Source organism: Triturus cristatus, chromosome 3_2, assembly GCF_964204655.1.
Source record: "Triturus cristatus chromosome 3_2, aTriCri1.1, whole genome shotgun sequence".
Classification (NCBI taxonomy): domain Eukaryota; kingdom Metazoa; phylum Chordata; class Amphibia; order Caudata; family Salamandridae; genus Triturus; species Triturus cristatus.
Window position 1 is genome coordinate 472472682 of NC_140584.1, and position 25568 is coordinate 472498249.

Here is a 25568-nt window from a genome sequence, read left to right on the forward strand (position 1 = left end):
GTGAAATCCAATGGGTGATGGACCGAACGTACAAGTTACTTACCTTCGGTAACGCTTTATCTGGTAGAGACTATCTACTCTATTTGCTGATCTCGCTGATGTAGTGGATTTGATTGTCATGCCGCCCCCCCTCCACCGTTTCAGGGTGCATAGAACAGGAAACACCCCGCACGACTGGCTCAAGAGCTGTGTCAAGCATCGAGATTGGCTTGAGCGATGGTGTGTGGGATGTCCTGTGGCTGCATCCGCCCCCTTCTCCCCCATGTTGATTTCCCCCCTGTCCTCCTCCCGTCCTCCCCCTATTCCCATGGCCTGTTCTGAACCTCACCCCTCTCCGCTTCTCCCCACTTTGTCTACGTGGGATACACAGGAGAATCTCTCATTGTGAAATGCCACATCTTTTTTGAGCTGCTGATTTGCTTACTTTAAGATTTCTAAGTAGAAGTTGGATTTTTTGCTGTATTGCTCATGTTGTGCGTTTGATTCTTTGATCATTCTGTAATCCGTTGAATGATGCACTAGACACGTGGTCGCCCTGGGTGGCTCCATGATGCCCATGCTACTTCCAAGTGCCTTAATTTTGAACCAACTGCTAATAAAAACATGTTTAAAAATAAAAGTATACAAAAAAGTGATGGATGGAATGCTTGAATTAATCTCAGCCACTTTAAATTACCCAGGCCGCATCCCAATCCATCGTTATTTTGCACACCATCTAACCTCAGTTTGGACCCAGCTATATGCAAATCTGCCTTGACCCTGCTCCAATGGGAACAGGCCAGCCCAAACTACCAGGCCAGGTGCCCCCTAAACCGGAACATAAGAAACCAGGGACTGTTTTTGCCCGAGTTAGGGCTCTTCAGCCAAGTATAGCTTGGTTCAGGTGGCACAGTGAGCCCAGAACCCACGTCTGGGCATACCCAGCACACTAAGGGCAACAAATGAAAAAACAACAAGGTGATATAATTACCATTGGCTGAGATTAATTCAAACAACCATCCATCCCTTTTTTGTACAATTTAGTGTGTCGTCCTAAGCGGGACTGGTATGCCCAGACAAGGGTCCCATGCACAATGTCACTGGAACCATGCTGGGTACCTGGCTGATGTTCCCATGAGGAGTACAGTTAAAACTGTTATGCATATGGTAGAGTACAAACTGAGGTGGCATGCTGGGCAAAAAAAAAATGGACTAGGTTGCACCCGAACAATTTCCAGTGGCTAAGGTTTTAAGCAAGCATTCAATACATCCATCACCTTGCTGTTTTTGTATCAATAAAATCCTAGGCTAGGCTCAGTCTTGTATCACAGTTGCTAATTGTCAACTAATGCTCCTGGATCCCCATTTGCAACGTTAATGTAAACGAGCCACATGCAGTTTGACACAGGAGTATTAATTTGCATATAAAACGCTTGTGAATAACATCAGACATTCTCTGAGAGTTATACTGGTACATATTCTAGGATCTTATGCGCGATACTTTGATAACATGTTTAGAATTCATATATGAAAGACATGGGTAAGTGTCAGTCCATACTGTAAACATTGCTTCTTTTGTAGTCTTGTATCACCTTGTTTCAAATGGTCTTTCAGATTAATCAGTAAAATACTACTATCATTTTTTGGGAATATTCAGGGTAGTATTTTCCAGTGTTTTAAACTTATATTTAATTATCATGCCTCCACTTTAAGAGCTATAAGGAATGATTAGCTTGAAAGCATCTGGAGTTTGCCTAGCTTATGGCAAAAATGTTTCTTGGAGGGTAACCGGAGTGATTTTATCTACAGCTTCCTCAAGGATTGCAATAGGTGCTGACTGCATTGTCGACTATTGACCAACTATTTTGTTTGTAAACTAGTTGCAAGTACCTTTTTAATATAGAAGTCAATGGCCATTCATCATCTTTAGGATAAATCATCATATCCAAGAGGTTCGCTTCATGTTCAACCACTTTTACTATTCATTTAATCAAATAATGGGTGGTGGAAAGAAATTGAGAGACTTCTTTAACTCCACTGTGTGTACCGCTGCAATTCACCAAAATATATATCTCCACTAAAAATCTTGTTTTTCCACTGCAAAATTTCCAATATGTACTTCCAAAATAATGGATAAAAACATTAGCTTACACCAGTGTCATGTTACTAATCATCATAGTGTTTGTGGTCTGTAAATAAAATTCACTCCTGAAGTTTTTTTTTTTTTTTTTTTTTTTTTTTTAATGGAAAACATGTTAAATGACTGTTTGAGTACAGGATCAATTTAAGGACTAGTTCCAATATTGGACTTTCCTTACTTGTGGTAAACTTCCATTATATTCTGTTATGCCACAAGTAAGCAAACAATAACACGGTGGCACATGCTGGTCTGAAAATATTGCTGTAAATAAAGGTCAACATATTTCGGCAAAGGAACAAGTACATAAGCACAAGATTTTAAATGTACTTTTAATCGGGTCTATACACGAGTGGCTTGATTGTTCCAGATATGGATCCTCTGAATTATCTACTTCCTAGGTTATTTCCCTGCTAAACAGTAAATATATTGGCAACTTAATCCACGTTTTCAGCACCCTGCCCCAATGATTAGTTTCTCTATTAGCCACCACATTTAAAATTCCACACAGGCACTTCGAGTTCTGCACTTCCACCATGCCTTTCTTCCTGTTATACCTGCGACCCACAACTAACTTTGCCCACCTAGTCACCCTCCAGCCTCGCTTCTGGTCACTCATCCTACCCACCGTACCAAATTTAACCAGTTTCCCTACCTGGACCAACCAATTTTAGTGCCTTGCTCTTGCTGGTCACAGCTATGGGCCAAATTTTAATCTGATTGTTTCAGTCTATAAAACTCCTTCAATTAGGATTCAAATGCCTATCAGAAAACAGGCACTTTAACAATTTCAGTTTTTTTTATTTTGGTGTAAAAGTTTGGTTAAGTCTTTTCATAATCTTACCTGAGGTTCTATCTTGGCCTGTATCAATTTCAAAATTGCTCTCTCCCAATTCCGAGGTCGGCACATGCTTTAAAATCTGACGTCCACAACTGCCATTAAGAAATAAAATGATATCAATTTAATGATAATTGTAATACATTACATCCTTGATGGTGACTGATATTCATAATCTTACTGTTCTTTCCCTATTACTAACTTTACCTGTGGGTGTTCGGACACCTAGTAAAAGTAGCAAATTCTACTAAGCACAGCAAGACCCACACATACCTACCTGGTGTTTGCGGCACTACATTACCTCCAAAAGCAGCTGCACAGATTTCCTCTTCCCTGGGACTACCCAGGATGAATCGCAAAGTATGGATGAAGAACCCTTGGTTCTAGGGGACTTGCTGATGGTAACAAGAGAAAACAGTACTCAGAGAAATGTATTCACCTTATTTCTCCATTCTTGCACACGTTGTATACTTGACTTCTAGGCATTTACATAACAAAGGGAGAGGGGAAACATCAGCTTTCTAAGGTTGAAGTAAGGAGTTGTTTAAGTACTTCAACTGCAAAAAAGTGCATCACCACGGTACATAAACGATAGGTACTTGCTCATATGGCTGCTTCACTGATATCCGTGACAGATCTTTTTATAAAAAAATATTCCACTCTGATACAATGTATCCAGGAAGAAAACATTGCATCTTATGATATTCTAATACAAGATACAACACAGCTTTAAATAAAGATCTTCCATTCGTTTGCATGGATGGGTAACAAGACGTGAAACGACGTAAATCTGAGGTGCAGCCTGAAAAATCAAGGGTTAAAAACATTTCTGACAACAAAGAAATTGACCTGGAAAAATGTTGGAAGATAAATACCTTTATCTGAAAGGAAGGAAACGGAAACATTTCGAATCAATGCAAGTGTAGCTTTATTTGATTTAGAGCATTTAGTAATGGAATACGTTTTAAAATATTTAAGTGTTATAACTTACTTTTGGTAGAAGAGACACTCTAAGATTTCCAAGGCAGCATGTCAAACCTGAGGAGCCATAAGTTTAAAGAATTTGGGCTACTACTTTTGCTCAAGGTGGACGGTTGGCTTAAGTGCTTTCAACATTTCTCCTTTGTACACCTGTACACCAATTCTAGTTAAAAGGTACTTGGCGGCACCATAAACAGCCAGATGCTTCAAATGCATCGCCAAGCATTAACTAAAGAGCCAAGTATTTAAAATGTTTTTACAGTCCGTTTGCCACATTTTTACTTTCTTTATACTTTCAGCGTGGATCATTCCACAGCCTAAACATCTCCCACTGTTTGTGCCAGCAGCCATCAGGTACTGCAAGTGGGGTGATCGGTACACAGATCTGAAAGCAGCCAACAGAATGTTCTTGCGAGTCTTGAACTGTGCCCACGAGAGCTGTAGCAGCACCAGGCAGGCCTGCACACAGGACAAAGGGATGAGGCAAAGTAAGGGTAGGCAATCAACAGCACTTCCCTTATGGCGACATCAGCAGGCAGGCGGGTCTGGTAGGGTGGCCAGAGCACACCCAGCTGCAGCGTATAGTACATAAGAGCTCTTTCTGTTCATCACTTGTCTCAGAGCAGGGGAATACATCGTTTCCCAACATCATTGCAAAATGTCAAGTCTTCCTTATTGTTGGATGTTAGGTTGCAAGTCCGGAGTAGGAAGAAACTAAATCTGGTTTCTGAATTCAGTGCCAGCATAGGGATATCTTAACTTTAATAAGCAGGAGGCCAACAACCCTAATGGGGTATTCATTACTAAACCATGAGACACAAATACTCTGAAAGATATGAAATCTGGACCAGTATAAAGGTAATTCTTACTATGTGTGTCTCTTCTCTGCGTTTCTCGCCCTCCTCCACTCCTTTACACACAGATGGGTACCTCTGGAGGCCAGTGAAGTTGATTTTGCAGTGTTTGAAATGAAGGACAATATGCAATTTTACCAATTTAAGGTTCAGATTTGGCCTGGCAGCTGCCCCTTGCGCTGGTTTACCAGTTAAATGTGATTGCTATGGTTGAAATATACTAATAAAAACGATTTAAAATTAAATGTTTCTATTTTGAGACATTTCCTGGAGTAGTGTTCTGCCTTTCACCGGTGTTCATTATTTTCTACTGCCCGCGATCCTGGACTCAGGGACAGGTCTCTGCAGTGCAGTGGTATTGTGAACTTGGCGCTTGCACCCACCAGCAGCCAGTGATATGGCCGCGGTTCTGGAAGTTCAGACACACTTGTGTTGATTTATGTTGTATTCTTTCAAACCTGTGAATAACGTAGTTTGGTATGCAAGTGTAGCCGTCACTGCAGTCAAGGAATGCTAGAACAAAGGCTCTTCCGAAATCTACCTCATGGTCTATTTGGAGATTTGTTTTAAATATATGGCACGGTGTATTTAGAAGCTGTTGAACATCACACTGACTGGGAGGAATGAAAGCATGCCTGGAATAAAAACAAGCATTGGCATAGCCAATAGGTCTCGCTTTTGGGACCTTCTAAGTATTTAGTTATGCAGTACAATATCCTTGGTGCAACCACATCAACTGTTGCGTGGCTAAACACTTATAAGGTCCCAAAGGCGAGCCCTATTGGCTATGCCAATGCTTGGTGTGGTTGTGTGTGTGGTTGTGTGTGTGTGTGGTTGTGTGTGTGTGTGGTTGTGTGTGTGTTTGTGTGTGTGTGTGTGTGGTTGTGTGTGTGTGTGTGTGGTTGTGTGTGTGTGTGTGTGGTTGTGGGGTTGTGTGTGTGTGTGTGTGGTTGTGGGGTTGTGTGGGGTTGTGTGTGTGTGTGGGGTTGTGTGTGGGGTTGTGTGTGGTTGTGTGTGGGGTTGTGTGTGGGGTTGTGTGTGGGGTTGTGTGTGGGGTTGTGTGTGGGGTTGTGTGTGGTTGTGGGTGTGTGTGGTTGTGGGTGGGTGTGGGGGGGTTGTGTGTGGGTGTGGGGGGGTTGTGTGTGGGTGTGGGGGGGTTGTGTGTGGGTGTGGGGGGGTTGTGTGTGGGTGTGGGGGGGTTGTGTGTGGGTGTGGGGGGGTTGTGTGTGGGTGTGGGGGGGTTGTGTGTGGGTGTGGGGGGGGTTGTGGGTGTGGGGGGGGTTGTGGGTGTGGGGGGGTTGTGTGTGTGGTTGTGTGGGGGGGTTGTGTGTGTGGTTGTGTGGGGGGGTTGTCTGTGTGGTTGTGTGGGGGGGTTGTCTGTGTGGTTGTGTGGGGGGGTTGTCTGTGTGGTTGTGTGGGGGGGTTGTCTGTGTGGTTGTGTGGGGGGGTTGTCTGTGTGGTTGTGTGGGGGGGTTGTCTGTGTGGTTGTGTGGGGGGGTTGTGTGGGGGGGTTGTGTGGGGGGGTTGTGTGGGGGGGTTGTGTGGGGGGGTTGTGTGGGGGGGTTGTGTGGGGGGGTTGTGTGGGGGGGTTGTGTGGGGGGGTTGTGTGGGGGGGTTGTGTGGGGGGGTTGTGTGGGGGGGTTGTGTGGGGGGGTTGTGTGGGGGGGTTGTGTGGGGGGGTTGTCTGTGTGGTCGTCTGTGTGGTCGTCTGTGTGGTCGTCTGTGTGGTCGTCTGTGTGGTCGTCTGTGTGGTCGTCTGTGTGGTCGTCTGTGTGGTCGTCTGTGTGGTCGTCTGTGTGGTCGTCTGTGTGGTCGTCTGTGTGGTCGTCTGTGTGGTCGTCTGTGTGGTCGTCTGTGTGGTCGTCTGTGTGGTCGTCTGTGTGGTCGTCTGTGTGGTCGTCTGTGTGGTCGTCTGTGTGGTCGTCTGTGTGGTCGTCTGTGTGGTCGTCTGTGTGGTCGTCTGTGTGGTCGTCTGTGTGGTCGTCTGTGTGGTCGTCTGTGTGGTCGTCTGTGTGGTCGTCTGTGTGGTCGTCTGTGTGGTCGTCTGTGTGGTCGTCTGTGTGGTCGTCTGTGTGGTCGTCTGTGTGGTCGTCTGTGTGGTCGTCTGTGTGGTCGTCTGTGTGGTCGTCTGTGTGGTCGTCTGTGTGGTCGTCTGTGTGGTCGTCTGTGTGGTCGTCTGTGTGGTCGTCTGTGTGGTCGTCTGTGTGGTCGTCTGTGTGGTCGTCTGTGTGGTCGTCTGTGTGGTCGTCTGTGTGGTCGTCTGTGTGGTCGTCTGTGTGGTCGTCTGTGTGGTCGTCTGTGTGGTCGTCTGTGTGGTCGTCTGTGTGGTCGTCTGTGTGGTCGTCTGTGTGGTCGTCTGTGTGGTCGTCTGTGTGGTCGTCTGTGTGGTCGTCTGTGTGGTCGTCTGTGTGGTCGTCTGTGTGGTCGTCTGTGTGGTCGTCTGTGTGGTCGTCTGTGTGGTCGTCTGTGTGGTCGTCTGTGTGGTCGTCTGTGTGGTCGTCTGTGTGGTCGTCTGTGTGGTCGTCTGTGTGGTCGTCTGTGTGGTCGTCTGTGTGGTCGTCTGTGTGGTCGTCTGTGTGGTCGTCTGTGTGGTCGTCTGTGTGGTCGTCTGTGTGGTCGTCTGTGTGGTCGTCTGTGTGGTCGTCTGTGTGGTCGTCTGTGTGGTCGTCTGTGTGGTCGTCTGTGTGGTCGTCTGTGTGGTCGTCTGTGTGGTCGTCTGTGTGGTCGTCTGTGTGGTCGTCTGTGTGGTCGTCTGTGTGGTCGTCTGTGTGGTCGTCTGTGTGGTCGTCTGTGTGGTCGTCTGTGTGGTCGTCTGTGTGGTCGTCTGTGTGGTCGTCTGTGTGGTCGTCTGTGTGGTCGTCTGTGTGGTCGTCTGTGTGGTCGTCTGTGTGGTCGTCTGTGTGGTCGTCTGTGTGGTCGTCTGTGTGGTCGTCTGTGTGGTCGTCTGTGTGGTCGTCTGTGTGGTCGTCTGTGTGGTCGTCTGTGTGGTTGTCTGTGTGGTTGTCTGTGTGGTTGTCTGTGTGGTTGTCTGTGTGGTTGTCTGTGTGGTTGTCTGTGTGACAGTAATACTAAAAGCATATCAAAATAAAGGAACACAAACAGAGTTTGTGGAAAGAGAAAGCACGTTGTAAGTCAAACAGGCGCAGCAAAGCATTAACACAACATGTTCTTTGATGTTTGATGTTCTTTGAACGAGAACATCAAAGGGGCGCCGTGAAAGTGATTGCGGGCAAAAGTGAAATTGATCGCGGGCGCTTAATGAGCATGATGAGGTTTGCCATATGGTGCCTCTGCTCCTAAGTGCGCGCGCGCCTGTGCACATGCACTGTAGTTCTAGGCTGGCCATGGTAGCATTTTTTGAGCTCTCACTAAAAGTCTCGCCAGACCAGTGCATGCGCTGGGGCAGGCGAGACCTAAAAACACAACTGCCAGATAACTTCTTTTGAGCGTGGGCAGCGTTTAATCACCTTTGTTCGGCTTTCAGTCGATTGAGACAAGCGCTGATCCCAACTGCACCAAAATGACAACACATTCCTGCGCAGTAGAGGACACTCTCTCATCCATTTCAGCTAACAGCTGATGCATGAGTTGATGTGGAATTTAATTGCCAGCCAGAAGTGGATTTAAACATCGCTGGAACTGTTCGATCAGCTGTGCGAGGAGGTGCGCAGATAATGAGGAGGCAAAATACACAATGTCTTTCATTCCACATATTGGAGGCCACACTGTCTTTGCAAAAACTTTCTTAATGGAGACATTGCTAGAATAAACTAACATGGATCCTTCTTTCTCATAGACCGTGCACCTGGTTTCATGTCAAATAGTTTACAAGCTAATGAGTTGCACTGTAGAATTGTTTGTGCACTATTTCATTTCATAAGGCTTTATTCAGAGCAAAGAATAATGTCCATATAAGCACATACATAAAAAAAGATAGCATTACAGATTACCACAATGGTCAGCATACAATTGGAAACAAACATGTATTACAGACAAGGGGAAAATAAAATACTTAAAAACTCATAGTTTTCCTGAAATTAATCGCTTTTAGAAAAAATGTTGCAGTAAAAAAGCAAATATCAGGATGATGCAGATTAAAAAGCAATTTAAAAGAATCATGTACTGTCCTAACACCAAATTTTATAAAAATAGGTTTTAAAAAAGCTACGCGTAGATTCCCATACAGTGGGCACATCAAAAGAAAGTGCATCGTGCTTTGTGCAGTCAAATTGTCACAGGGGCAAAAACCAATGGGCTGCTTATTTACAGAAGGGAAGGCGACCAATTTATGCATAATCCCCATTCTGAATCTAATTAAAACAAACTTATGGGAGATTCTGTTCACCATGGTGAGATACGGCTGATATCCCTCCAGTTCATTCATGGTGTTATATTGCACACAAGTAGAGAGAGTACCATAATTACCAATCCGACACTCAGATTTACACAGCAAAAAGATATGCTTCATTTCTGACTTCGTTATTACTGCAGCCCCATATCTATCAGATTTAATATCAATACCATAGAACTCTTGGAAACTGTTAACGATATACTTAATCCATGGTATCTTTAAATGATTGTCAACAGAGAGACAGTCGTTAATAATGGCTCTATTTAGTGACGTCTCATCTTTCAGCCAAATTGACCGCCACAACAATAATGGCCTTAAAAGAATCAAGTCATTTAGAAATGGGATACCAAGTTCGCTGTGGACTAAGTCGTTGGAGGCAGATTTAGGTAAGTTCAGCAATTTTTTCAAAAAGATGTTCTCCTCCACCTGTAAACACCCAACCCGGGTGAAGCCCCAGATCGCCGCCCCATAAAGCGCGGTAGAGAGGCATCGTGACTGGAAGATCTTGAGCATATCGCTTATTCGCTTATCACCTAATTTAGTTGCTAAGGTGAACACCCCATTAGAGCTTCTAATCATCTTGGCTCTAACACTAGTATGTTCGCTAGCCCACGTACAATTCTCAGAGAAGTTAATTCCGAGATAGCTAAAATTATCAACTAATTTGACCCTGTGTTGGTCAATATAATAAGAGTTAGGCTTACTCTTACCGGAACCGCATTCCATGGTATAGGTTTTGGTTTTGTTGATCACAAGCTTTCTAGATGTGATAAACTGTGAAAACCTGTCCATTAAACGTTGGAGGCCTATCGGGGTCCTAGACAATAAGACGGCATCATCCGCATAGAGTAGAACCGGGACAGTGATGTTATTGACTCTAGGGGCGTCAGCCACGACTGACTAGGACAGTGTCCGCTTCATTTATAAAAAGGGTAAAAAGCAGGGGGGCAAGAACACAACCCTGCCTTATGCCCCGCCCAATCCTAAATTTAGTGGTACACTCCCCATTAGAACCATATCTAACACTAGTTCGAAGTTTTTCATAAAGACGGGCCAGGAAAAAAATAATACCCTCAGGGGCCCCCATTTCAATCAGTTTGACCCAGAGAATAGCATGATCCACCAGATCAAAGGCACTACTTAAATCTGCAAAGCAGAGATAGATAGAGCCCTTTCTGGCCTGGGTATATTTCCCAATCAGAAGTTCAAGATTCAGGCATTGCTCGATCGTCCCACGGCCCTTTCTAAACCCATACTGGCAGTTAGCCAGAATGCCATTGGTTTCTGCCCATTCTTCCAACCTGACCAGGAGTACCCTACTCATTTTTACAGAGGAGTCCAGCAGGGAAATGGGGCGGTAGTTCTTCACATCCCCCCTGTCTCCTTTCTTATGAATAGGTATGATAATTGATTCCTCCCATGTTGGGGGCACCCCGAAGCAGACTGCGGCATTAAAAACTTTAACCAGTATAGGGCCCCAAATCTCCGGAACTAGTTTGTAGACATCAATGGGCACCCCATCGGGGCCCTGGGCCTTACCACCTTTACTTATGGCAATACTATCTAAAACCTCCGAGAAACTGATATTTAGGGGCACTATGGGCCAGTGATCGTTTTGATTTAGCAATGAATTGGCTGAATCAAAAATGGTAGAAAAATGGGAAATCCAAGTATCCATGCCAACCATAGAGGTTAATTCCGGCACCTCCTTGTCTTTAAAAAAAGGATAGTTAACCGTGGCCCAAAATAGTGAGCAATCATTCAGTTCGGCAGCCTGTGTCAATATGTCCCAGGCCTCGTGTTGTAATTCTATCTTCCTGCGCTTGACTATGTTCTTATAGTTAGATCTGAGTTGACACACCTGGTCCCTATCTCTAGGTTTGGTTGCCAGAGCGTCTTTAAGCTCTTTGAGAGCGCAGGTACAGGCACGATCAAACCAACCTCTTTGCTGTTTAGGCTTACCATCCATTGATTTAGTAAATTTTCGGTCTATAATGGAATTAATTCGGACAAAATGTTGGACAAGATCGGCAGTGACGTCATCCTGCTCAAGGATCTCTGTAATTTCAGGTAAGCAGCTATTGATAATAAAATCGGACGTCATTACCGATTTGTCACCTTTCCATCTCAACCTTATACCGTTAGGTCTATGTGGTTCAATACTATCTATAATCCCTGATGTAACTACAGATTTTTTGTTCCACAGAACAGCCTCTAGAATAATACAATTATGATCGCTCAGCACGATGTCCACGACCTTAGGTGCCAAACTCCATGGGACAAGGCTTGAAGACATACATATAAAATCAATGACAGTATTTGCCCCCCTCCCTGTAAATGTCGGAATACTTTATTCTTGGTCATTTTTATTGGTAACCAATATTTCCATGTCAAAAGCCGCTAAAAAATGGTTCAAAGAATCCCCATATTTATTATGGGGAAAATGGAGATCCACATTCCCAAAGCGGTCGGTAATCCCACATGGACATTGACTAGAGAGGGGGCAAGCTACGGTGTTAAAATCCCCTGCAAAAATAAATTCAAAAACAGCTTTAGAGCCATTGGTAATATCTTCTAGTGCACTATATAGTGCATCTACCACCACATACCCAGTGCTATCGAAAATATTATTATAAAAATTAATTAAAAGAATGTTTCTTACATCCTTCTCAAAGCCACAAAATTTGTGCATGGGCCCCCACTAAAACATGCTTCTTAACAATAATGGGGATTTTGATGGAAATCAAGACCAAAAGCCCTCCCTTGGCTCTACCAGAAGTGGATGCAGTTGCAGGTAACTGATAAGAAACAAAACCATTATACCCCAAAAAATGTTTACACCAAGTTTCCTGAAAACAGCAGATATCAAAGAGATTAATAAACTCTAGCCACCCCAAACTCGCTTCTTTCGAAGTTAGGCCAGCAATATACCAACTGACAAAAAAGCTTCTTGTAGAACCAGAGGATAATTCAATACCTTCAGCCGGGGGAGGAATGCATGAACTCATGCTGTGATTGTCAGATAAATGAACTACTCCTTTAACCCCCTCAATATCATCAGCAGAACCGGTTAACAGGCGGAGGTCAAGGGGGGAAATAACATTACTTACCATCCCGGGAATAACTCCTAACGCTATGCCACAGAGTTCTACCCCTTCTTCGCAGGGCGCTACATCAGGGACCAGTCAGTCATTACAATCTAGACCACTCAAGCATTGAAATCGATTGGATGTAACTACCTCAAACCTATTGGACACATTAGAGGCACTGCCACAACCCCTTTTATAAAACATTAGAAGTTTTGCTGATAACATGTTGATAGAAAAACCCCAGCGGTCTAAGTGAAATACCCTGTTCAAAGGTCGAGAGGTGGCTCTGAGCAAAGTAGTAGTAGCTAATTGTGGATCGCTGAAGTTAACGATCACACAATCGCCACCAATACTTTTTGAAGAATTCCCTATCCAATTAGCTCTAGTAGTAGTTAAAATTTGATTAGACAATGTTACTGGGTAACCGCACTCTCGGTTTAGCCAAGCCACCGTTTTGTTCTTAAGGGACTCGTGGCTTTCAGGATTACCACGAGACCCATTATCCAGAAGTGGTGGGACATTTGTTAAAACCACCACATAAGGTGCACATTCCGGAGGTAAATTAGGGCTGGAGTGACAATAACTTTTAGGCTTTTTTTTTTTTTTTTTGTTTTTCAAAAACCTTTATTGTTCCATCGAAGAGTACACCGCTATTCAGCCAACAACCCGGAGGCAGGCAGCTAGTATACGAGGCGGAACTCCGCCCAAGCATGTGAGATCGTACTTTCAAATGGCAATACAGCATCTTACAATGGAACAAACAAAACAGAACTAATAAAGAGCCCGAGTCGAAGGAAAGCAAACAGTAAATGATCGATATGACATAATCATCTTCACGCTGCGCCCACAGCCCGCCCAGACAGAGCAAGCGACAGACAACCCCTCTCAGAGAACGAACCCCATATCCCAGATCACTTATGCCAGGCGGATCACCACTTACAGCACCCCACAGTCGAACTCCAACCTCTCCACGTCATTTAAGCCACGATCAGCCCGCTTGGTCATCTTCCAACGCTGTCGTACTAGCCAACCAGTCTACCAGTGGCTGCCAGATATCTACAGGCCGCGAGCGCTGCGGCAGCTGGTCCCAGTATGAGGTCAGCTGCTCCCTACAGTACACCGCCGATCTTATCCAGGCCTTCACGCTTGGCGGCATTGTCTTCTTCCAGTGTAGCGCTACCTGACGCTTAGCAAGTAATAATAAAATGGCCACAAGCCTACGTGAGGTCTTGGGCACATTTCTAACGAATCCCAATAGGGCCACAAGTGGGTCCGGCCCCAGCACCATCCCCACGATCTGCCCCACGGCATTGAAGACTGCTATCCAGAAGTCGCGTATGGGGCCACACACCCAGACAAGGTGATAGAACGCGGCATCCTGCGCACCGCATCTCCAACAGCACGCATCAGACCGCAGACCCATCCTACACAATTGAATGGGCGTCCGGTAGGTCCGGTGCAGATAGTTGAAGTGTACCAACCGCAGCCTATAATTAGGGGATAGGTTTTCAAGTTGGGAGCAACAGTACTCCCACTGCTTCTCGGTAATAGATATACCCGCTTCGAGTTCCCACGCGGATCTGGAGTCAGTGTGCGCAACCGGAGCCGTGCTTTGAGTAGCTCTATAGATCCGTGTGATCAGTTTGCGCGCGGAGGAGTTCGAGAGTACGTCCTCCAAGGCCGCAATCGTCGGCGGAGCCTCTGGAAACATAGGGTACCTGCCCTTGCAGGCGGACCGCAGTTGATAGTAGAGAAGGAGCTCCGAGGCCGTCGGTTCCGGCGCTGCCGCCATGTCCCGCACTGTGAGGAAGGTATCGTCCGGGTACAAGTCTCCCGCCACCTTCAGTCCGCAGGCCCGCGCCCGCCGCGCCACTGCCGCGTCCGTCAATGGCCCCAATAGTGGATTATCCGCGAGGGGCATACTCGGCGCATATAAGTCATCTACGCCTGCACGTTTGGCAATGCTTGACCAGGCCCAGCGTACCATCTCAACAGTGTCAATGTCGTCCCTGGAGCGTCTGTATCTCTGATATGCCGCTGCACGAAGGGGGCAGGGGGCCGCAACATCCATCTCGATGGCCACATGCGGCTGGTAAGGGATCGGGTGCTGCCAGTAGTGCAGATATTGGGCCTGAGCACTGTACGCATATAGCTCCATGTCCGGGGCCGCGAGTCCCCCCTGACGGAAGGGAAGTGTGAGGAGGTTCCAGGCCACTCTGGGCTGCTTACCCGCCCAGACCAGTTCAATCAAGGCGGAGCGGAGCCGGCGAAAGAACGACTTAGTGAGTGGCACGGGGATGTTTACGAATAAGTAAAGAAATTTAGGAACGGCCACCATTTTAGCAATTGCTATGCGGCCCATCAGAGATAGTGGCAGCGCTTTCCAGCGCTTCACTTTGCACTCCAGCCATTCCACGGCCACCCCAAAATTGGCCAGCCATATGTCCTCTATCGATCGGCTAAACCGTATGCCCAGGTATTTAATCTCATCAGTGACCCAGTCGATCGGGAATTCCGTGTGGCATTGACTCGTGCCGTCCGTCAGCGGGAACATCGCCGACTTTGACCAGTTGATATCGATACCCGTGAGGCCGCTGTACCTCGTCACCTCACGCATCAGTGGGTCGAAGTTTTCCGATGGATTCATCAAATATATGGTTATGTCGTCGGCGTACATAGAGACCAGCAGGCCACGCGACGTGAAGCCGATACTGCGATGAGTGTGGTGTTGGCGCAAACGAGCCGCCAGCGGCTCCGTCGCAATAGCGAACAGCAGTGGCGACAAGGGGCAGCCCTGCCGAGTGCCTCTTGTTATGGGGATCGGGGAAGACGTCTGACCATTAACCCGTACCCTAGCCGTCGGGTGATTATAGATTATTCCAATACGCCTGGCAAAGGAGGGGCTGAAACCCATGCGAGTGAATAACGCCCGTAGGAATTTCCACTCTAGTGAGTCGAACGCCTTAGTGGCGTCAAGCAATGCGGCCGCGGCTTGTACCTTGGGATCCAAATAATGCAGGAGCCCAAACAGCACTCTAAGATTGTGGGAAGTGGACCGCCCCATCACAAAGCCCGACTGATCGGACAACGCTATCTGAGGCAGCATAAGTTTCAGGCGGTCAGCGAGTAGTTTCGCGTAGATTTTGGCGTCAAGATTAATTAGCGAGAGTGGGCGATATGAGTCCGGGGTAACAGGATTCTTGCCAGGTTTAAGCAGCGTAATGATGAGGGCCTCTCGCATCGAGGCAGGGAGGATGCCAACCTCCATCGCTTCCTCAAAAACATTATGCAAGCGAGGGACCAGTAGGTCTGCGTATTCCTTGTAGAAGGCTGCCGTCAGCCCGTCTGGGCCTGGTGCCTTGCTGAGCGGCATAGCGGCTATAACCGCTCGAATGTCCTCCTGCGTGAAGGGGAGGTCCATATATTGTCGGGCACTATTACTGAACCACGCAAGAGCTATGGTGTCCAGGTAATCACTAATAATGGTGTCGTCAGGGGACACCTTAGAGGTGTACAAGTCCTTATAGTAGTCTGTCATCACCGCCAGTATAGCCGGAGGATCTCGAATTACTGCACCCCCCCGACTCCTGTATCTCAAGAATATGCTCCGACCCGCGTGGCGGGCGCAGCAGATTTGCTAGTGTTCGGCCAGCTCTATCACCCTCTCCGTAACGCCTGGCCTGAGAATCTTTGGACAAGAACCTGACCTCCCTCTCAGCCTCCTCTTGATACTCGGTCAGTTTCGTCCTGAAGTCTGCACTCGCACCACCAGACGGGGTAGCCACCATCGCAGCTTCAAGCCGAGCCAGTTCAGACTCCAACCTGCCGAGAGTAGCTCTAATGGAGCGTAAAACCCCAGTTTTTAGCGCCATGCAGTGGCCTCTTGTCACAGCTTTACAGGCCTCCCAGAGCACGCCAGGTGAATCTACTGAGCCCTCGTTTAGTGCGAAGTATTCCTCCAGTTTTTCCCGCAAAGAGTGCTGGAAGACCTGGTCGCGCAGAGCCCGGGACGGGAATCTCCAACTAAACGGCTGAATGTACTGCGGCGGGGTGGATATCGTTAAGCAAACCGGGGCATGATCAGAAAGTGACCGCGACAAGTGAGTCACCTCTAACACCGATGAGTGCAGATCTCTGGACAGCAGCCAGAAATCCAATCTGGACCAGGCCGCACGATGAGCTGTGATACACGTACCGGCGCGGGTCTCAGGGTGCAGTGTCCTCCAGGAGTCCACCAGTCCTGCCTCTTGCATAATATGGCCAAGCGCCTCCGACGCCCTAGGGTGATGTTCCCGAGTGGTGCCCTGCCTATCTGCAGTATCTGACAGTACCACATTATAGTCTCCTCCCCACAGTATCGCAGCAGGTCCACAGTTCCGCACCTTATGCCACAATCCCTCGTAGAAATCTGGATTATCGTCATTCGGGCCATAAACATTCACCAGAATCACTCTCGCGCCGCACAGCGAACCTACCAACAGAACAAACCTGCCCCCCGCGTCCCTGATTTCCTCGTGCGTCCTCCAGTGAAGCCCTTTTCTGATAAGTATCGCCACCCCTCTAGAGTAGTTAGAGTAGTGAGCGTGAACTACCTCACCCCATCGGTTGTGTCTGAGCAGCTGCGCAGCATTGTCCGTCAGGTGCGTCTCCTGCAGAAGGCAAATGTCCGCACCCTTCCTAATCAGAAAGGCCTGTATCAGTCTCACTTTCCGCCTATCATTCATGCCCCGTACATTCCAGGTAATACACTTTATGCTATTCACCGCACCATACGTGTTAACAGAGTTCGGGCAAGCCTCAAGCATACACCTACCCCCCAGTCACCCGGCCAAGTCACACCAACTCTCGAAGCACGCATTTTCAATCCAGCGGGTCCCAATATATGAGGGCGGCAATGCCACAGCAATCCGCACGCCCGCCAACAGGGCAGGGAACCTCCACCAGGCACCAAGCAGGGAAATAGAACTCGAGCAGGCCACGGACCCGTTCCTCGTTGCATCAATTCCTGCAGCCCGTCCCTGTCAGACAACACATATCCCACCCGGCCAGCTGGGCAGCCTGCCCGGTAAATGCCAGTACACCTCTTGCTAGGTGACTGTCGACATGACAGCGCGCTGCGCACAACGTGTGATTCAATAGCAGTTTTCGCCACCTCCGACCCGGCTCTGAAACTTAAATAAAACACAACAAAAACCCCCAGCCCCAGCCAAACCCCTAACCCTCCCGCTCCAACCCCCCAATCAGGTTGTGCAATGAACTCCCTGGACCCCCTCCCAACTACAACAACTGTAACTACAGTCTCTAAATGTGAACAGTGAATGGGAATCATCCCTTGAGGTACGCAGGTTGGCCACCTACAGGCCCTGTACTTGTGACAGGGCGATCGAGCGCGATACTAGTGTACCAGCTCAAGGACCATCCCCCCCCAATCCCGCAGCCCTGCTCAGCTCCCTCATAGCATCTGAAATTGGAACTCCAGGGAATTAAACATTCTCAATATGGCCCAGCACAGCGTAGCCAGGCGACACCCAGCGATTTAACAAGAAGCAAACAGGAGTAGTCATTCAACGTCACTTAGCCTGTCCCGCTGGTCCGGGTCAACTGCCGGTGTCTGAGCCTTTTGGTCCTTTAACAGTTGTTTGGCATATTTCATAGCCGCCTTAGCGTCAACAAAAAAGGATGGCTTACCGGGACCTTGGACCCGGAGTTTAGCAGGGTAGATGAGGGAGTATTTGGTGCCCGCCTGTTGAAAAAGTTTCTTCGCCGGCAAAAATTCCCTTCGAGCGGCTTGAACCTGCATCGTATAGTCCGGGTATAGTGCAATGTGGTTGCCCCTGTATTGCAAGTCCGATATGTCCCTTGCCATTCGTAAGATCACGTCCCGGTCCCTATAATTCAAGATTCGTGCAATAATAGGCCGGGGCGGTGCACCGGGTTTAGGCCTGGGCCCCAGTGATCTGTGAGCCCTCTCGACCAGGAACATCGGAGACAATCCCGACCCAAACAGATCCTTACACATTTGTTCGACAAAGAGCTCCATGCTGGTTATGTCCGTCGTTTCCGCCACACCCGTGATGCGGACGTTGTTGCGCCGCGAGCGCGCCTCCAAATCCTCATTTTTCTGCTGAATGAGTGTTAGGATCTTCTCCATGCCCCGAAGTTGGCCGGCAAGGCCGGTCTGATTTTCCTCCGTGTCGGCCACACGTGTTTCGAGCGATTCCACTCTCCCCTCTTGTTTGTCCATGCGGGACGTGATACCGTCCATGCGGGCAGCCAGCGCATCCATTTTGCCATCGATGCCATGTAAGCTTGTTTTCAGTTCCTGAAACATGGCCTTAATGTCCGCCTCCTGAGCACCCCTCTGGTCCGCTCGAGTAGATTCGGCCTCACGGAGGTCTGGGTCTGGGTCCGGCGGCTTCTGCTTGGACTTGTCGAAAGTGATTTTCGGCTGCCGCGTGTCCGGTTTGCCCATGGCCACTCCCCAGCCGCCACCCGGCGCCGCGAGTATGCCCTGGCGGCCGCGACCAGTCGCCGCCAGTCGCCGACCCTCAGCGTCTCACCGAGGGCAGCAGGTCGGTTAGTCCCAGTAGGTAGGCTGAATGGCTGGGCCTCCAATAGCGGGGCGCGCACCCTAAGCAGAGCAGGCGGGGAGAGTCACAGCGCAGGCCGCCGGAGCAGGACAACCCTAGTACAGCCGTGCACTTTCCACATGACAGGTCAACGCTCCAACCTCACCACAGTATTGTCGGGGCATGTACGGCAGCCGGCCTCGTCTCTCCGATCGTCTCCCTGGAACCTTCGACCATGGGACTTCTGCTTCAGGCAAAATGGCCGCCACTGCGATCAGCCGCCCGGGCCCGTCGCCGTGCGCCGTCGTGCAATCCAGGGGCGGACGTTCGGCGGTCTTCCACACCAGCCGCCGCCTCCTCAGCTTCACTCCGACAGCCGTAGGGGGTGAGACCTTCGCCGGGGTGCGCTTTTCTTTGGGCGAGCGAACAGCCTCTGCCTCACCCCTCGGATAGGTTTCGGGCACTCCACACGCAAGGCCCCGGCTCTAGCGAATGGTGTAGGCCGCCACGACTCCGCGCCGCCCGCGGGCCGCTCTCCGTCCACAAGCCGCCGACGGGGTCAGAAAAGCCAGAGCACAGGGCGGACACCCAGGACTACCGTCTCGGGCGGGGAGGACCGAGCTCGCACCCCAGTTCAGCTAATAATTGAAGGATTTCTGTGCTCGATCGGCGGAGCTGCGGTTTCAGGCAGCCATTCCGCTCGGCAGCCAAGCCACGCCCCCCAAAAGCTGAAAACTTTTAGGCTTAACGGTAATATTCCCTGGTTTATCCACTGCCATTGGTTGAGGTAGTGTATTTGAACCCGCCGCTAAGTTCGATACAACTGTAACCCCCCATTAGGAATGTTAAGAGTTTTCGGTTCTAATGCCATAACTGTTACTGAGTCTTCAATATTTGACTTTGTCCCTAAGTGGGATTTTAGAAGCCCCCCCCAGCCTCTTAATTTCTTCTGAAAGAGTATCCAGTTTATCCATTAAGGGCAAAATGATCTTATCAAACTTTGTATCTATTATACTAACTAGAAACTCTAATTGCTTGGAGTCTAATGTTACTTGGGTATTTTCAGTTTCTATAGATGGGTTACTCACAACACACTTAAATGTGGGGTCCAATTTTTTTTAATTATGGTTCCCCCCTCGTTTTTGAATGGTTGACCTAGCAACACCCTTCCCCGATCTTAACACTCTCTGCACTCTCGGAGCCGGAGAGCATAAAGCTAATAGCGGTTCTGGCGTAATCAAAGTAGAAGCTGGTTCTAATACGGAAACCATTATAGGGGGTTCAAGACATTCTAAATTGACACAGCCGTCCCCTAATAATATAGGCGATACAATGGGTGGGTTGGGAGTACTGGGTAAAGAATCCAAAGTACACCCCCGGCCTAAAGAAAGTCGTCGCTCTTTGTTAATTTTATCAACTACTTTCACAAGGTAATTGTCGAGGGTGGCAATGTTGGAACGAACAATCTCCTTGTTAGCTGCAGACATGGTTAACTCACTAGGTATACAAACAACAAATATTAAAACTATACACTCTGAACAGCCTTAATCTGGGTCAACCAGGTCGCTATATCACTACAATGATACACGACAAACAACTGTCCGTGATACAATTAACACAAATAATACCAGGTGCGAATATGCAGTAGGGCCCAGATAAGAATAAAATCAGTCCTTTGTAAGGACACTTGAACAGGGTCTGGCCCAGCCCAGCCGCGGCCAGCCCCGGACGGCCACAGACGGCCCGCACTTTGCCCGGGCTTAGCCCGCGCGCGAGCCCGCGACGCGGGGCATTGGGCCGATTTTAAAGCGCCTCCGGGCGGGGTGACGTTACTTCCGGGATCCGGGGGGCCTGGGTAATTGAGTCCGTTCTCGCCCTCACCTCCACACTGCGTCCACGAAGGACTCGCGGTGGCGGGAGGGAGAGGACTGCACGAGCTGCAACAGAGGTCCACAGAGTAAGTAAGGGGTCCAGCAGGGGCAGTCAAAGGGCCAGGGAAGTTTGTGCACTATTTTTGCCCTTGTCCTTTGATTTAACTACTCCGACTTGTGAATCATGATCAAAAGAACTGCCAAGTTTTACCTCTGAATGCCTTCTTGGTAATACACAAGTGTGCACCTGGCATGTAACGTATGTATATCCTTTTCAGTTGTTGTATCTGAAAGTTTTGAAAGAAAGAGGGTAGCATAATCATAATATGGGCAGGTATTGCGGAGTCCCCGCCCCTACGCCCTGATTTGGAAGCAAACAGCCGGGGCCTTGGCATTAGTACCCACGTTGTGTTAAACCCGACAGACTTGGTGGTCTTCCATTGAGGTGATTGAAGGGATCCTTGAACACTCAAGAGTAGGATTTCATAATCCCTAGACTGTTCGTGATAGAATACGCTGAACTAGCCCTCATGGAGAACTTCTTAGAATTTGAGGATGTACTTTAAAATCAGATACAGGGCACCTCGATGGGCAGTACTTTTACCCCGAGTGTGGTCTGCCTGTATGTACACCAATTCGAAACTGATCATATCTTTGTCTCCAAATCCCATATAAAGATGATAATAAACTCTGGCACCGGTGTATTGACGACATCTTGGTGATATGGCATGGCAATGACAAGCGGGCCAACAAATTCGGTAAGTGGGTCAGCACAAGAGATAGACCTCATTTTACATCTGTAATAATAAAAATGAAGTAGTTTTCCTATACCTGATCATTAACATTCATGACACATGCATAGAAACTAAGGTACATAATAAGGTAACAGACAACAGCTTGTTACTGTTCGATAGTTTCCACCCGAAGCTCTCTGTGAAAATCTCCTGCTAGGACAGTTCCTTAGTGTTAGACGTAACTTCTCCACCCTTGAAACCTTTGAAACACAAGCAGAAATCCTGGAAGAAAAGTTGGTTGCACGTAAATACCCCAAGATCTCAAAGAGCTCGTAAAAGGGCTTAGAACAGGCTCTTCTGGAGACAAATCCAAAATCAAGCGCACAGAACAGCGTGTGACCATGTACAACCCTGTCTCAAACAAAGTACAAAATATTGTACGACAACACTGGAGGACACTGAGCAGAGGAAACAATGGTCACTCTGTTTGCCTACAAAAGTAACACCAGCAGATAAGATATGCTGGTACACACCAATGCCAGTAGTACACCAATACCACAACAAATCACACTCTGAGGTAACCAAGCCCTGGTTGGACTCTACCCATGCCGGAACTTCGTTGCATGCGCAATTACCAAACAAACAGGCAAACCATGGAGATTGAAATCACTTTTAGTGCTACAAGGTGCAGTGCATTAAATAGGGGTTTCATAATGTACTATAGTGCATTTCCCACTGAGTAACAACTTTTTAGGTTTATTTTTCACTTAAACTACCCATTATTTTGTATCTAGCTACCTGATGGTGAAAGACCAAAAAAAAGAGCAAAATATTTTTGGGTAGATTTATGAGAGGCTTGCACCACTGGATTGTCACTTATTTTGAAGCTCCAGAGGCACAATCATCTCAATCATATCTATGACACAACTCAAAGTCACCCTGCGTGGCTTTGCATGGCCTCATAGATATGGAGTAATGCAAGGCAGGGCAAGTCACTGCGTTGCCTTACTCTGCGTCAAGGAGGCATTGCTTGGGCGTTATGTGGGTGTTCCCACGCAAGACCCGTGGTTTTTGACGCTGCCCCAGATTTGCAAAACCATGTAAACCTAGGGCAGCGCCAAAACCTTAAGCCTCCCCCCAGCAGGCGTAACAAGGAGAAATGTTTTAATTTCTCCTAGTTTTTTCATCTTTCCATGTGTGCTGCATTTTTCATATATATGGTGTGGTCCTGCCATTTCACAGTGGCATAGGGCAGTGCAGCAAGAAGCCTTGTGCTCTGCCCTATGCCGATGCCTCATAAATGATGCTCTGTTTTTAGCCACACCTTTGACCACGCTCCCAGGCTCACTGACCTTTCATTTGCTAAACACTGTTTAACTTATTTCCCCAATGTAAAAATGATTTGCCGTGGGAATTGGGGACGTTTATGGTTGCTGATAATTGTCCATTATGAGGAGTACCAAGTTCTAAAAATTTGTCAGAAGGGGGTCGGTACGCCCAATAAATTGGACAGGGGGGTCTTGGCTTAAAAAAGTTTTAAGACCTCTGGTCTAGCACAATATGTCCCATAGTTAAAGATCAGGGCGTTCACATAGTCCACTGTTATTTACCTATTTCCCACCATAATTACGCCCACCGAATTCACTATAGGTACACTTCTCCTAATTTTTAAGGTAGAGAGGGAATGGCAGATATATTATTGGGCGATGATGCAGGTATACAAGCTTGTATCAAGTTAAAACATTACGTCCATCTCTCCCCTGCCCCCCCTTAGACCCACCTCCCAAGCCCATGTTCCTTTGAACAATGCCAGTGCACGTGAGGGAACAACATCCCCCAGACTACATCTCCTTGGCATATCTACGGGCGTACCACACAAATAAAGATAGCTGGCGCATATGAGCACAGGGGCCGGGGCATTGCTGTCAATCACAATCCGTTTAGAACACTGTGGTCCCCAGACATGTATGAATGAAGGGCGCTAATGAATATAGACTCAGAATCAGTGCTATATTAAGTGATGTCCAGCCGGACAAGATGGTTTAATTTAAATAGGATTAAATGATTAACAAGAACATAAGGTAGGACATAAGCCTGCGTCCTACCAGACAAAATGACAAACCGTACACATTAACAGTAAGGAAAAGGAAAGGGAAAAGCGGGCGGTTCAGGCAGTCTCATTTGTTTGCAGGTAACATTGAAATAGAACAAACTAGAATGTTTAGTAGACACCAATACACACAAAAAGTATTCAGTATGCAAGTGTATAGGGTGTACTTATAGGTCGACGACGTTTCGATTCCTTTACAACATATGTGGCATCATCATCAGGACATTTTAATATTTACATGCCTGAATATATGGCACAGTTAGAAGTGCACATAGTGGCTGCTCAAGAGGTATTAAATTCCCTGACGCTGAGAGCAAAGCGCTAGTCAGGTGGTGGAAATGCCTACAGGGAGGAAACAAGCGATATAAGGTCCAGGATGGATACCGGAAACCTTCTAGAATAGTGAGCAGTCGAGCGGAGATCCGCTGGTGAGACGTCAATGCAGGGGCCGTGAGAGAGCCGGTGTGGGGCTAGAAAAAAGTTCATTTTTCCGTGAAGGGCCCTGGTCAATGCCTGGGACGCATGGAAATTAGCTGCCGATCGGCTAGGGAGAGATATTCTTCAAGGTTGTCAACCGTGTCCACGGTTCAATCAAGTGTAAGGCCTGAATTGGCCTTTCTGGAGTTTATGCCGGTTCATCTAGTTCTGGCAATGTGTGTCTACAGTACACACATATAAACACACTAAAAGGAGCTATAATACATGGGGTGGTGGGAGAGAGGAGAGGTAGAGGGGGAGAGGAGGACCAGAGAAAAACGGTTTAAAAAAAAGGTACAGGCTGAGGGTAAATAAGATTAGAGGGCGTGTCAGGGCCTGGAGAGAGAGTGTATGTTAAGCAAAGAAGGGGGCACAGAAAGGGGCCCACGGTGTTGAGGGGAGAGAAGAAGCGGAGCAGTGTTCGGAAATATTTTTCGGGCCAGGCAGTAGTTTTGAATGTTTCAAATAAGGACTTCCATCCTAGAACGCATCACATCAAAAAATGGTCGTAAACCAATAGTATCGCAAGGAGGACAGGCTGTGAAATCATCAAATGTTCACACAGGTGCCTTCTAAATCTGGACATGGATTGTGACATGTTAAGCCATGTAAAGAATTACAATGTAGAACAGGGAAACCACTGGTTAAGATAATTATATATATTTTTTGTTGTCATGTGCATATGAATTTGTGAATTAAGCAAACGACTGCTGCTCAGCCAGCGCGTGTGGAAAACCGGTGTTTATTACTTTTCTTCTACAACTGCTTTACAGGGCGGGTCTGAGACTATTTATTTAACTAAAACATCATAAATAAACCTGGTGAAGGCTTGGTAAAAGCGGGTGGGGGGGCGGGAGCTTATCAACTAAAAAAAACATTAAACAAACGCGACCGCCAAAGTGAAAGCGACCTCGCTGTGTTTATTTAGTAATACAAGTCACGATAAGGGAGGAATGCAGCTGGCACAATGCGCGTCTCTGCTCGCTCTCGAGACCCAAACTCCATGGGAGGGAACCTTTATTGAAAAGGTGGGAAATACACCTGCATTTGGCCATTTGCGTGCTCTCACTTCTGAAAGACACATGTAAAGGCCAATCAAATGTGTGGGAGGAATCTGACCCACACAGAGAAGTTTGTTCTGATTACATGAAGCTTCCCATAGAGCAGCAGAATGCGCGTTGCGCTAGGTGCGACCTAACAAAGTTTAACAAAATAAGTGTTTCCCTGGTTTATGTATAACCACTCCTGTGGCATTTCGAAGATCAGGTGAGTGTCCCCTCTTCCTGGGAAGCCCGAAACACATTCAAAAGGTGTGAAGCCAGCAGGTTGGCATTACGCTTGAAAAATTCTGCAGGAAGTCCGTTTGGGACTGGCGCCTTCCCCGCCTTCTGTCTGCCAATTGCATCCATCACTTCCTCCAGGGTCAGTTCCTTCTCTAAAATTTCACTGTCCTCTTGAGAAAGGGTGGGGACCTATATGGTATGTATATAGGAGTCAATTTGGGCACTATCCACCAGTGGCCTGGCCCTGTACAGCCGTGTAATAGTGGGTAAAGGCGCTCGCTATGCTTGGGGATGT

At 47.7% G+C, this 25568-nt stretch overlaps 1 protein-coding gene across 2 annotated transcripts in view; it reads right to left on the minus strand.

Moving 5' to 3' along the window:
- Positions 1 to 25568, minus strand: part of PDE3B (phosphodiesterase 3B) — a 1362481-nt gene that overhangs the window by 634143 nt on the left and 702770 nt on the right. For both annotated transcript variants that reach the window (XM_085648114.1, XM_085648115.1), the window contains exon 7: positions 2961 to 3049. In XM_085648114.1, coding sequence (XP_085504240.1) covers positions 2961 to 3049 — 89 coding nt within the window. The remainder of the gene's footprint in view (positions 1 to 2960; positions 3050 to 25568) is intronic.